The sequence below is a fragment of the Lethenteron reissneri genome, chromosome 11, assembly GCF_015708825.2.
Source record: "Lethenteron reissneri isolate LAM-NWPU_2019-01 chromosome 11, ASM1570882v1, whole genome shotgun sequence".
Taxonomy (NCBI): domain Eukaryota; kingdom Metazoa; phylum Chordata; class Hyperoartia; order Petromyzontiformes; family Petromyzontidae; genus Lethenteron; species Lethenteron reissneri.
The window spans coordinates 7,275,144-7,287,586 of record NC_083789.1 but is presented as its reverse complement, the minus strand read 5'-3'; the positions used below and the strand labels follow the sequence as shown (position 1 = coordinate 7,287,586).

Genomic DNA, 12,443 nt, shown 5'->3' with positions numbered 1-12,443 from the left:
TGTTTTTTTAACCTCATTACATTTATAAACTTTAATAACATCTACTGTTTGATATTCCAGTGAGGAGGGAGAGTTAAACCCCAAGGGCAAAAGTTACAATAAAAACTGAAAATTTTTAAACACCTTTTAGAAAGAAAGAAAAAAATACAGTAATTCCAAATGTTATTGTGGTTATCTTCCACCCTTTGCAGAAAAGTATGAACTTATTTTGAGGACATAAAAAGACGTGGAAAAGAGGTAATGGTCGTTAGACGTTCATTGCATTCTTCTTCCACTCTGTGCCCCATCCGTGGAATCTTTGAAAGTGGCCACTCCCACCCCATGCTTGAATCACTTGTGTGTGCTTCTAACTCTCCATCCATGACTTCACTGTTGGTGATTCATACAACTATTCATCTGTGCCGGGCAAAAAGCGAGAAGCATTAATTGTGTGTATTATATGTGCCCTGTCATCGTGTAATTAGGTCAAACAAATAAGCCCACATTTTCCATTAAATTAATATGAACCTTTGCTATATGAGCAGGTGATGCAATTATGAAATTCAGAGTATATCTTATGCACTAAGAGAACTCTCGCAAAATACTGGTAAAAGGGACAACCTTGCAACTACTTGCTCATGCAGGCAAACTTGGCAAGACCCTCCTGGAAAAAGAGTCATGAGACTCAGTGAGGCTTTCCTTGGTTAAGCCGCATAATAATAATACTACTACTACGTTTATTGTATTAGCCATTATGCCATGGCAGCACCGCTCTGCAAAGGTTTAATACTGGGCCTTTGCTTTATGAGCAGGTGAGAAAAAGTTGGCATTCACGTGTCTCTTATGCATTAAGAGAAATCTTGTTTGCAAAGTGCAGGGTAATAAATAACATTGCTAATATTTTTAGTGTAACTAAATGAGAGCCCATTGAGTCATTGTAAACAAAGACTTGGCTGAGCGATGTAATATCTTGGGAGTCGTTTTAGTGATTTAAATGTGGCTAGTTTTCATGCAGGAATATATTTTGTCTTTACATTTCATGGACATAACTGTTTGCGCTGTGGACGCTCGTCATTTCCAAATTAAAATTGTGCATGTTTCATCAAAAGGGTCAATATCTGTATGTATGCAATATAATCTAACGATCAATAATGTAGTGTATTTGAATCTTAAAATGGAAGGAAATTAAACCCCTATTGTTTGAAAATGGTTAATATTCTTTTGAGGAGAATTATAACTGACTATTCTGAGTGCATGCTATAGATCTGCAAAAAAAACCTAACAACATTTGCTGCAGTAATTAAAACCCGCCCAGAGTTATTGCTCACTCCCGCACAGCCCACAACACCTTATGAGGCACTGCATTGTTTTAATTGTTGGCAAAACAGATGATGCTTTTATTGAAATGTATTGTTTTGGAATCTTCATGTACGGAACAATGCCACATATCCGACCTTCACAAGCTCCCATCCCCTGTGAACAATGAACCACCCACACCCAGTGCCGTAGCTTTGCCTGGTGTAACTGTAAATCTCTATCGTCGTTCACAAATCTGACATTTTTACAAATATAATAAAGATTTTTAGGTTAGATCGCGTAAGTATAAATGCGTCGCAACCCTCCACCACCCGACACGGCCAATCGGTAAGAAATGTGTCACGTTAACAAAACGCCAATTTTAGATTTGAAGTTTTCGTGACTGCAAGGATCCATACTCTTTGGCCATCAGACGGAAGCTTGTGTTGCCTCCGAAACGTCGTAATTTAATTTGTTTGTTTTCTTTTTTTAAACGCCAATTAGTTACTTCTTCAGCCCACCGGTGTGTTTGAAGAGTGAATTCAAATTGTATTACTGATTGGCCGTGTCGGGTGGTGGAGAGTTGCGACACATTTATAAATAACGCGATATAACCCAATAACCTTTATTATGAATAATACTGGTCGCGAAAGCCTACGTGTTAAAATTTTCACAAATAGTAATTCATTCTTAATATCGCGTGCATTCGCTTATTTCTAAAGTGTTGTATGGTAAAGCGTTTTCCCATTTGATTGTTTTTGTCCATTAACCTACAGCGTCTGTGCATGATATCTTACTTTCTATCGATGTTCACATATAATAATTCGTTCATATATAGTGTCATTCATGCAAATTGCATCTTAAAACCGCTGAGAATGTTGACCTACCGTACAAACGTCTCACGGTACCAAAAACGAACATCACAGAAAAGGTTAAAAAATAAAACCCTCCACAAATAAACAAAAAGAAACCATGACCAAGAGCATTGGGGCGACACAGAGCATAGACCACGTGGGCCAAAATCAATCAACTCAAGCGCTCAAGCTCCCAACATCGTTTCACGTTTCTGTCCATTCCTCAGTCCCCAGTGAGTCGGATGTGTGACGTCGTTGTTTTGCAATTATCTCTGGGTGGTTAATTAAACGGATTCAGTAAGTCTTACGTTGTTCACGGTGGTTATGCTGGCTGTGATGGCGTTATGTGTGCGTGTGTTGTGTGTGGCTGTGTTTGACGCAGAGCCGGTCTCTGAAAACTCGTCGAAGATTGCCTTCCACTTCTCGCGATCCAACAAGCTAGAGAACGAGAGAGAAAGAGAGACACACACACACACAGATGAATAGAGAAGACCGAAACTGGAGGATTTCTCAACAATTCTGACTGTCGCCCTGATGAGGCTGGTTGTAATTACCAGCGAAACGTCGTACTCGAATTGCAAATGATGTCGGTTTACTCTCCAACACACCGGGTGTACTGAACTAGTAACTAATTGGCATATTTTGTTTACGTGACAAACCTTACTAATTGGCTGCATCGGGTGGTGACGGGGTTAACAACACATTTACAATTACGCGATCTAACGCAAAAAAACCCCTCTTATGGATAATATTGGTCGTGAAAGCCTACTACGTGTTAAATAGAGAATAGATCACTTAAAAACAACACATATGGGGCAATGATGCTGGCATTAAAGGGCCACTTCTAGGGATTCTACAACCAAGTTGGGGCACAATGAGTACATATTTTACAGTCTCGCCAGAGGTAAGATCACTCCCCTGTCCTGTATATTTTACAAATTTGCCATATTGCTTGTCAATTAAAAAATTCTTAATTTCCGTGTGATGATGCAGAGAAATACATAGCTTGTACTTCCTAAAGCCCGCCTCCTGTCGCCACACGAAGTCTCTATCGATCAGCCTCACCTGAATCAACTCACGAAACTCTCTACTCTGCTTTGATTTTTTCGTGGCATCGGTTATCAAGATACAAGTTTACCAGTGACGTGCTAAAGTTCCAGCTCACGCAGGCAGGGGGCACTGGCATAGCGTGGTTGTCATGAGCCCTGGGTGCAAATAATGGATTGGTACCCCATGTCTGCCGTCATGTGCCTGGACCAGAGGTCGCAAACGGGTTTTGATTCCTTACCCGTACCCGGCCGCAACAGGGTCACAAACGGGTACCCGTACCCGGGTACGGGTAGGGTACGGGTATCGGGTACCTGATTGCGACCTCTGGGATGAAGCCACGTTGCAGGCGTGGGTGGGTTGATTCTAGGAACTTGAATTGTGAGAAGAGACAAGACGTTGGGAAATGAGTGACACACGGTTACTCACCAGTGACTCACGGTCTACCCGTACCCGGCCGCACCAGGGTCGCAAACTGCTACTCGTACCCGGCCGGGTATCAGGTAGGGTACGGGTATCGGGTACCCGGTTGCGACCTCTGGCCTGGACCAACCTCCGGCCAGTCGGTCCCGGGTGCAGTTACACCGCCTGCGCACAGGATCGCTACGCCACTTGCAGTGGCCTCCGTCTCAGGGTTTTCTAGCCAAGAAATCCATGCAGCCTCTTGGGGAGGACAAGGTCTGGTGACAGTCAACGTTAGCAGCCACTGGCACATGATACATCGTCTTCACTTCTTCTGTTGTACACTCACAAATAAACCATGTGCTCATGCCAACTGCAGTTTAAAAAAGAAATGGAGCTCGCTGTCCACCGGTTCTGGAGCCACGGTGACATGCCACTACATTGTACACACCTTCGTCATATAGTCCAGTATATGTCACCAGCTTGTAGTTCCAGTTAGAGAGTAGTGTTCTTACAAATGTTTTAGAGGGGGTCACTTTCGCCGATAAGACATCAGTGTGAGGGCCGCCACACCGCATGCATGCAAGGAGTGTTTTCACATTTATGTACAGAGGTCGCAACCGGGTACCCGATACCCGTACCCTACCCGATACCCGGCCGGGTACGGGTAGCCGTTTGCGACCCTGGTGCGGCCGGGTACGGGTACCGGTACCGGTAGGCCGTGAGTCACTGGTGAGTCACCGTTTGTCACTCATTTCGGGTAGGGTACGGGTAGGGAACGGGTACCCGTACCCGTGACAAACCTTACTAATTGGCTGCATCGGGTGGTGGCGGGGTTAACAACACATTTACAATTACGCGATCTAACGCAAAAAACCCTCTTATGGATAATATTGGTCGCGAAAGCCTACTACGTGTTAAATAGAGAATATATCAATTAAAAAGAACACCTATGGGGCAATTACCCGGCCGGGTACGGGTACTTATTTGCGACCCTGGTGCGGCCGGGTACGGGTACGGGTAAGGAATCAAAACCCGTTTGCGACCTCTGACTGTCGGGGACAGCACGCCAGGGCCCACACTAAAGGCCACCAGGGGCCGTGAGTGGCCCCTGGTGGCCTTGCAATGAAGAACACTGAGTTAGAGAGACATATCCTGAGAGCAGGGGTGGGGTAACCCACGGACTGGTTGCCACACGAGGCCAGCATTTTAGCTGCACGAATTGGGTACTAGAGGGGAAGATGTTTCGACTTGGCAAACAACGCCGTTTCTAATTTTAGCAGTCTTTTCACCTGTAAAAGTGAGCCGTAATTCTATTACTGTTATTGAATAACGCTAAGGCGTGTGTTAACGTGTGGCCCTATGCCAAAAGTTGTTTGAAAGTCATATTCGGCCCTCGGCAAGGAAAAAGTTTCTCCACCCCTGCCTGGTAGAGCTGAACACCTTTAAATAAGACGAAGGCCACGTCGCTATATGGCAATACTTAACCATACACTGTAATGGTCTCACGTCACTAGGTGTGACACTTTTAGTCTTTATATTATTCAGAAAAGTTTTTGTTAAATGTGGATATCATGTTACAGTATTTGACTTCCTGCTAAATCGCACAAAATGTATTTAATATGTTAACCTTCCGGAAAATATTTCCATGAACATAAGGTATATGATATAGATGAGACTATACTGATGCTTTGCATATATTAACCAAAAAGGACTTCAAGTACGTATATACAGTATGGTAATAACACGATAGATCAAATTTGCGTTCTTGCTTTCATTCGGCATTGCATTATTATGACAGATATTGCCTTGCAAAACGTTGAACGATGGAAAACACTCAAAAAAATCTAAAGATAAAATTGTCTCCCTGCGGAAATGAGGTGGTCGCAATCTTTTCCCTTGGTGGTACTGAACCATTGGCAGAAATTCCACATTCCTATGATGGGTATCTGTCGCAACTTTGGTGTACATTATTTGAATGAACTAGCTACTTTAGCTAAGAACAATCCAAGGTACCCTCTCTTTTGAAAGTGACTTTTTTAGTGTGACTTCTTAATTCATTTTTATACACAGTACTGTATACAAATGTAAACTTCTATTTGTTGTTTGTTTAATTTATAATTACCTGAGGAGCCTGTTCATAACATCTATAGCATTCACAGTTGAGTGCCTCCCTGCTTAAACTACCATTGGGGTGGCACTCATCTCTACTGCCAGGCCCGTGTCAGCGGTGCAAATTCTACATTCCCATGGCAGAGCCAGTATATCCATAGGACAACCACTGTTTACGTCCCATGAAGTTGTACGGGCATTTATTTTATCAACCCCATAAGGATGATGGGCTAAGTCAATCCCGAACGGGATTGTTCCAACCCTTCAATCGTGACATGAGAATGTCTGTCAAAGTGCCATCTGGGTACTTGTGTTTACAGTATATGACAGGCAAGCCTTGTGAGAGATTAGGAATGGGGTACAACTTCTACTGGGACTCCAAGCTCAGGGAGACCCCAAACAAATTATAAGATTTTTATTTATTATTTTCATAGAAAATTATGAGGCCTCCCAGTCAACATTTTGTACCATTGCCCCAAATTTCTGTTCACGGGCCGAATGACAAGTGGTGAAAACATTTAAGAGTCATAAATGAAGAGGAGGCCAGATGGTTCAGGGGTGAGAACTGGCTGGAATCCTGGGTTTGAATCCAGATTTTAGCCTCCACTAATTAAACTGGGTTTTAAAATATAATGAATGTATGGTTTCAACCTGGTCAATAATGCACGAAAAAACACAAAGGGAAATTTAGCTTTTCATTAAATTTGGCGACATCCTTGAGAGTTAAGAAAGTGATGTACACATCTCTATAGTGAGGCATGTATTTCAGGACCCTGAGTGCCGATAAGAGGGCACTGAAAGGGATCTCAAAAGTAGTTCTATTATATTTGCTTTTGTAGTCCTTTCTATAACCAGTGCGCTGTTCTGCGAAAGTTGTGAATGGACATTTCATCTCATGATATGATGCTGAGAGCACAATTGAAAAAAAAGAAAAATGATTTCTAAAAAAAAACTTCGGCTTCATTTGAAACAAACCGAACAATCATTTGGGCTAATGTTTTTGCCTTTTTTGAATATTATATATTAACTTTAAAAATATGACAATAAAATAATTGCATTCACATCATCGTATTCTGTTAATATTTAATTTATTGCTGTCAAATGCTTTGGACCACCCCGAACATTTGGACCACCCCAAACATATATGCTGTATATTATCAACATTAGTGACCATTTATCCACTAACAGATGACGGCCTCTCCTTATTGTCATTGTCCTTTATGAGGTCCTGCAATGCCACAGTCCATCAGCTGCTCATGAGCTGATTTCATCGCTCCATTTCCTCGATGGGTCATCCTATCCGGCGTGCTCTCTCCTTTGGCTGATATTCCATCACCATCAATCAGACATCATCTCTTTCAGTGATGTGTCCTGGCCAAGCCTATCTGCTTTCCTTAACGCTTAAACATTGTGTTATATGAATATGAATGCTTTCAAAGCATTGTGATTCATAATTCATTAGGTGAGATTTTTTTACAGCATCCATTCAATCAGCAGTGCTAACATGCCATGCATGTGCTGTCATATGCAGCTGTGCTTTGCAGCAGAACAGTTAGTATGTACTGCAGTGCTTGCCAAATTGATATCCACAAACATCATAAACTGATAAACAACTAATGTTATCAAACGCATATTCATTTAATTATTTTCCAATGGAGCCAAATGTTGTAGAGTCTTTGGTATTTATTGCGATATTTATAAGATGCATCTAGCCATACGCTTAAACATAAACATGTCCTCTGTTTGCCCAGGAACGTTTCACTCAATCTCAATAGCCTTCTGGGATGTTTATCTAACTCGATTAATGATTAGCCTGTTGAAGCAAACTAGAGTACCTGGAGAAAACCTCATACAGAAAAGAGAGCATTACAAAGTTCAGTTAAGAGTCGAGAATCCATTGCTCTACTGCCATCTCCTGGTGACCTGATGCTTACAACACTTGGTGTTCTCAGGCAGTCGCCCCTCCAAGTACTAAACTGACTCTGCTTGGCTTCCTAGGTCTCGTAAAATCATAGCTTGAATAAGCAACACAAGGCGTGTTTATTATACAAGCTATGTTTATATATATATAATTAGGGAATCCTGCTTATTAGATTACAGTTGGTTTATCCATTGAGCATATAATGGAATGTCCTTGCACTGCCGTGGAAAAAGCACACCACAGGAGCATGAACCTGTGACGTTGGAAGCAAGCGTTCCTACCACTTGGCCAGTTACCCATCCCTATTATTCATCGCTGCATCCTAGCATCGTGATTGTATAATATCGCCCTTGCTAGAAAAGGTTCTGTTCTAGACAATAACTTAGCCCCTATTGCAAGGAATGAATAAATGGGGATCCACCTGGCCGTCTTCCCTCCTCTACGTAGCTCGGCGCCTGAGCCCTGCAGATGCACCGTCTGCACACTCAATTCCCACGCTACTGCTCCTATGGTAACTGACTTGCTGTCTTAATGTTTTCAGTGGCATTCACACAATACTGTATAGCTGCATGAGACTAGCACAAGCTTTGGTATCCCATCTCAATGAGCCCTTATATGTGAGGGTTTGCATACGTGTATCACACACTGTCCTATCTAAATATCCATATATACAGCAGGGTTGTCTTTTTTTAAACTTCCATGGCACAACCTCCTATTTTCCAAGAACTGACAACCCCTGTGTAATTTGAAGTTCACAACATTTGCTGTGTATTTATATTTATTCAGTCAGACTGACTTGAGTTTTCGTTGACAAAGCACTTATTACAGGGCTGGAACCAAGCGTGAGAAACAGCTGATGAGTTGTATAAAGGAAGCACGGTTTCTCGACTTGAATATAGCCTGGGAAGAAGCCTGCGAAAGAGAAAAAAACCCAGCAAGCAGGTTATACAAGCTACGCTCATAGGACTGTGACGAGATATGAAAAAAGACTGGACAATGTTTCTGATTTTCCGGCAGTTACGCTGAGGTGGAAACATGGTTGGTGGCTATAATTTGGAATGCTTTGACTGACCACTCACAACGGTGTGTTTTTTAAACGCGAACATGGTACATTGTTGGCAATTCATGGTTCATTGAATGGTGAGTTACGTTTGCAGTGTTTTTGCAATGTCATTGTTTGTGACTAAAGTCATGGTGATATCATTAAAAAAAATACACAGATGCCTTTTGGAGGTCTTGGCCCCATGTTAACAGCAATTTACGCTTAGAGGTCTTAATAAGTGTACTGGGAGGTAGTCAGACACGGACATAATTGGGAAAGCAGCGATGTATCATTGTGCAAAACTAGATATGTGTTTGTTGCATGAATTCATATGCATTTAGTGTTGTGTGGGATATGTTCCGAAAGCATTAGTAAAACGGTTAAACAATGGGCAAAAAGTGTACGCAATATTGTATATTCGAGTGTAATAAAATGCTGGGATCACATTGTAAATGATTCACTTGGTGTTGTTTTTTGTGCAAATCAATAATTACGTGTTCAAATGTTGTAAAGGCTGCCAACGATAAACAAATATCTAAATGACGATAAACCCCCATCAGAAGATAAAACGGTGCAGGCCAGAAAATCACAAGTTTCAAACACACATAAACGTATACCTAAAGTGCATGTCCTCGTGCATGAAGCAAAAGCCACCAACAGTTCCTGCAGGACTGCATTGCGGCCCTCTTGTCTGAGGCCACCTTCAAATAGGAACAAATGCCACCAACTGACAGGCATCAGCGAGACAATTGTTGGCCAGGGGATTATTGTGTCCGTCCGTCGTGCATCCAAAGAAGGGAGGGGTGGGGCTGGGTGGAGAGGGTGGGGAGGGGCTGGGTGGGGAGGGGCTGGGTGGGGCTGGATGGGAGGGATGGGAGGGGTGGGGCTGGGTGGGGAGGGGCTGGTCACCCCGTGGTGCCCTTATAAAACGCAACGTTTAACCTACTCACGCCGGCTTGTGCCCGCCCTCACAGTCGGGCATATTTGCGGAATACACCACGTCGCCGGTTGACCCTGGCCATTGACCGAGCAACCCAACGTTCCTACCAGCTCCCTCCGTAGGAGGAATGTGTTTAGGAATCGACACAGCATGGTCAACAATTCTCACTGTTGTCAAGTTTGTCCCTGGGAACCACATAAACAGTCAAGGCTCTTACTGGCAAATATATAAATGTAGCTGTACTACCAATCGTTTGGATGAAACTGCTTGCCGTGTAGAACATTAAATGTGAAATAGGCCAGTACACATACAATACCCCTGTATCATGCGAGTGTTACGCTACCTAATTTTCATGCTATCACTTTGACTAATCCCGTCCACTCAACCACTCGCCCCACAGAGTGGCCTTCTAAGACGTACCTATGTTGACACATTCATATAATGGTCAACCTATATCTCTTCAATGTTTCCGTTAACTTAATAATAATTGTACTGTGGCCGGTATCATAAAAATGTGACCGAGCCGACTTCATTGACCACCGATTTACGTTCGTGGAATATTAATGATTCCTCATGTGACGCCCGTTGTTTTTTGCTCCGATTTGTATTGACTTCATTAATGCACTTTGTTTTACTTTTGTAATTTGATGACCCGGATCACTCATGTAAATGAGACTCAACCCGGAGAATTAAAAACACATTCCTGCGGAGGGAGCTGGTAGGAACGTTGGGTTGCTCGGTCAATGGCCAGGGTCAACGGCGGCGTGGTGTATTCCGCAAATATGCCCAACTGTGAGGGCGGGCACAAGCCGGCGTGAGTAGGTAGAGAATTAAAAACACATTCCTGCGGAGGGAGCTGGTAGGAACGTTGGGTTGCTCGGTCAATGACCAGGGTCAACGGCGGCGTGGTGTTTTCCGCAAATATGCCCAACTGTGAGGGCGGGCACAAGCCGGCGTGAGTAGGTAGAGAATTAAAAACACATTCCTGCGGAGGGAGCTGGTAGGAACGTTGGGTTGCTCGGTCAATGGCCAGGGTCAACGGCGGCGTGGTGTATTCCGCAAATATGCCCAACTGTGAGGGCGGGCACAAGCCGGCGTGAGTAGGTTAAACGTTGAGTTTTATAAGGGCACCACGGGGTGACCAGCCCCTCCCCACCCAGCCCCACCCCTCCCACCCCCCATCCTCCCAACCCAGCCCCTCCCCACCCAGCCCCTCCCCACCCCATCCTCCCCTCCCCACCCACCCTCCCCTCCCCACCCAGCCCCTCCCTTCCCACCCAGCCCCTCCCCACCCTCCCCTCCCCACCCAGCCCCTCCCTGCACGACGGACGGACACAATAATCCCCTGTGGGCTGTGGAACCAGTGGGTTCCTATCAGTATAACCAGGGGCGGTTTCTTCATTAGGGCGATTGGGCGACGCACCACCAATGTCATTGAACCACAGAGTCACGCTAGCCGTCACTGCAGCCTCTGGATATAGTCCAATCAGCGTCATGTCACGTTCTGTGGAGTACCGCCTCTTTTTGGGCGATTTCACTCCGGCTGAGAATCGCCCCGAGTGGTCCCATAGACTTACATTCAAATATGTTTTTTTTCGACCGGGGGGCGCTGCAATGCATTCTCTATGGCTTCCGGGAGGGCTCGCCCTAACGTGCTTACGTCATCATACGTGCTAACGTCATCATACGTAAGCACGTTTCATCCAACAATATAATTTGTGGCCACCTAGTGGAATCTTTAATAAAAGAAACTTGAGTGGTTTGTTTTAATAGTGAGTATAGAAACAAACAAGATGTATTGTAAGAGTCACTTTATTTTTCATTAATATTAAAGAAGTGAAGTTGCCTTTACATGCTTAAGCTGTTAATTTATCCATTGCATGGGTGGACCTTATCCTTATCAATCATCCAGACATTTGCCCCCCCTGAGAGATTTTGCAGGAGCCGCCACTGAGTATAACCATCCTCCCATCAACCACTTTAAGGATCGCACCGTATTCACACCTGTCCACCCTTATTACAGACCAATTCAGACCTTATTGATCACCCCGTGTCCCTTATAAATCTCCAATCACAAGGGAGAAACACACACAAGTAGACAAAACACAATGTTTTTGCCCGTATTGAAACATCTGTACGCCGTCTGGACCTGAAAACTCTATTTCCCTGTACAAAAATACTGGGTAAACCGTATGGGTTGACAGCTATGAAGTTGGAAAGCTGCACTTTGCACCGTTAGACTTGATGCGAATTAAATGTTTTTAAATGCCAGCTCACGTAGAATACGTACAGTGGCCAACTTGGGCACTAACGCCGTATTATATAAGACGCACCGCAGATTTGTGCCGTACAAATGTAGTGAGTGACAACACACACACGCGCGCCTATCGAATTATAACAACGGAGAGGAAACGTGGGAATTGGGTACTCATAACAATTCTAGATTTGAAGCTTTCGTGACTGCAAGGATTCATACTCTTAGGTTTTTCGGTAAAGTCACGTAGGTAAAAAAATAATAATAATATAAATAATAGAAATATAATAATTATAAAATAATTATACAATAATTCGGCAATTATAAATAATTATTTTATGTATTTCCTTATTTCTATTATAATAAGAAATAATATAAATAATATAAATTAACTAACTATAAAGTATTAACTTTATTTATATAATTATTTATATTTTTTACCTACGTGACTTTACCGAAAAACCTAAGAGTACTCATAACAACATTAACTAAAAAAAACATCTCCATTATAGAGAATGTTTTAAACCATCGAGGCTACCGTAACTCAACCCACAGCAGTCGCGTGCGTTTATTATTAGTTTCGTTGTGCGAAGTGC

At 43.3% G+C, this 12,443-nt stretch overlaps 1 protein-coding gene across 3 annotated transcripts in view; it reads left to right on the top strand.

Annotated features, from left to right (window-relative positions):
* Nucleotides 1-3,566, top strand: part of LOC133341391 (regulator of G-protein signaling 7-like) — a 144,451-nt gene extending 140,885 nt beyond the window's left edge. For 2 of the 3 annotated variants that reach the window (XM_061549957.1, XM_061549956.1), the window contains exon 18: nucleotides 2,512-3,566. In XM_061549957.1, the coding sequence (XP_061405941.1) occupies nucleotides 2,512-2,571 (60 nt within the window). In that variant the 3' untranslated portion in view covers nucleotides 2,572-3,566. Of the gene's footprint in view, nucleotides 1-191; nucleotides 238-2,511 lie in introns of all 3 variants that reach the window. The other variant, XM_061549958.1, reaches the window with a different exon arrangement.
* Nucleotides 3,567-12,443: the final 8,877 nt, after the last annotated feature.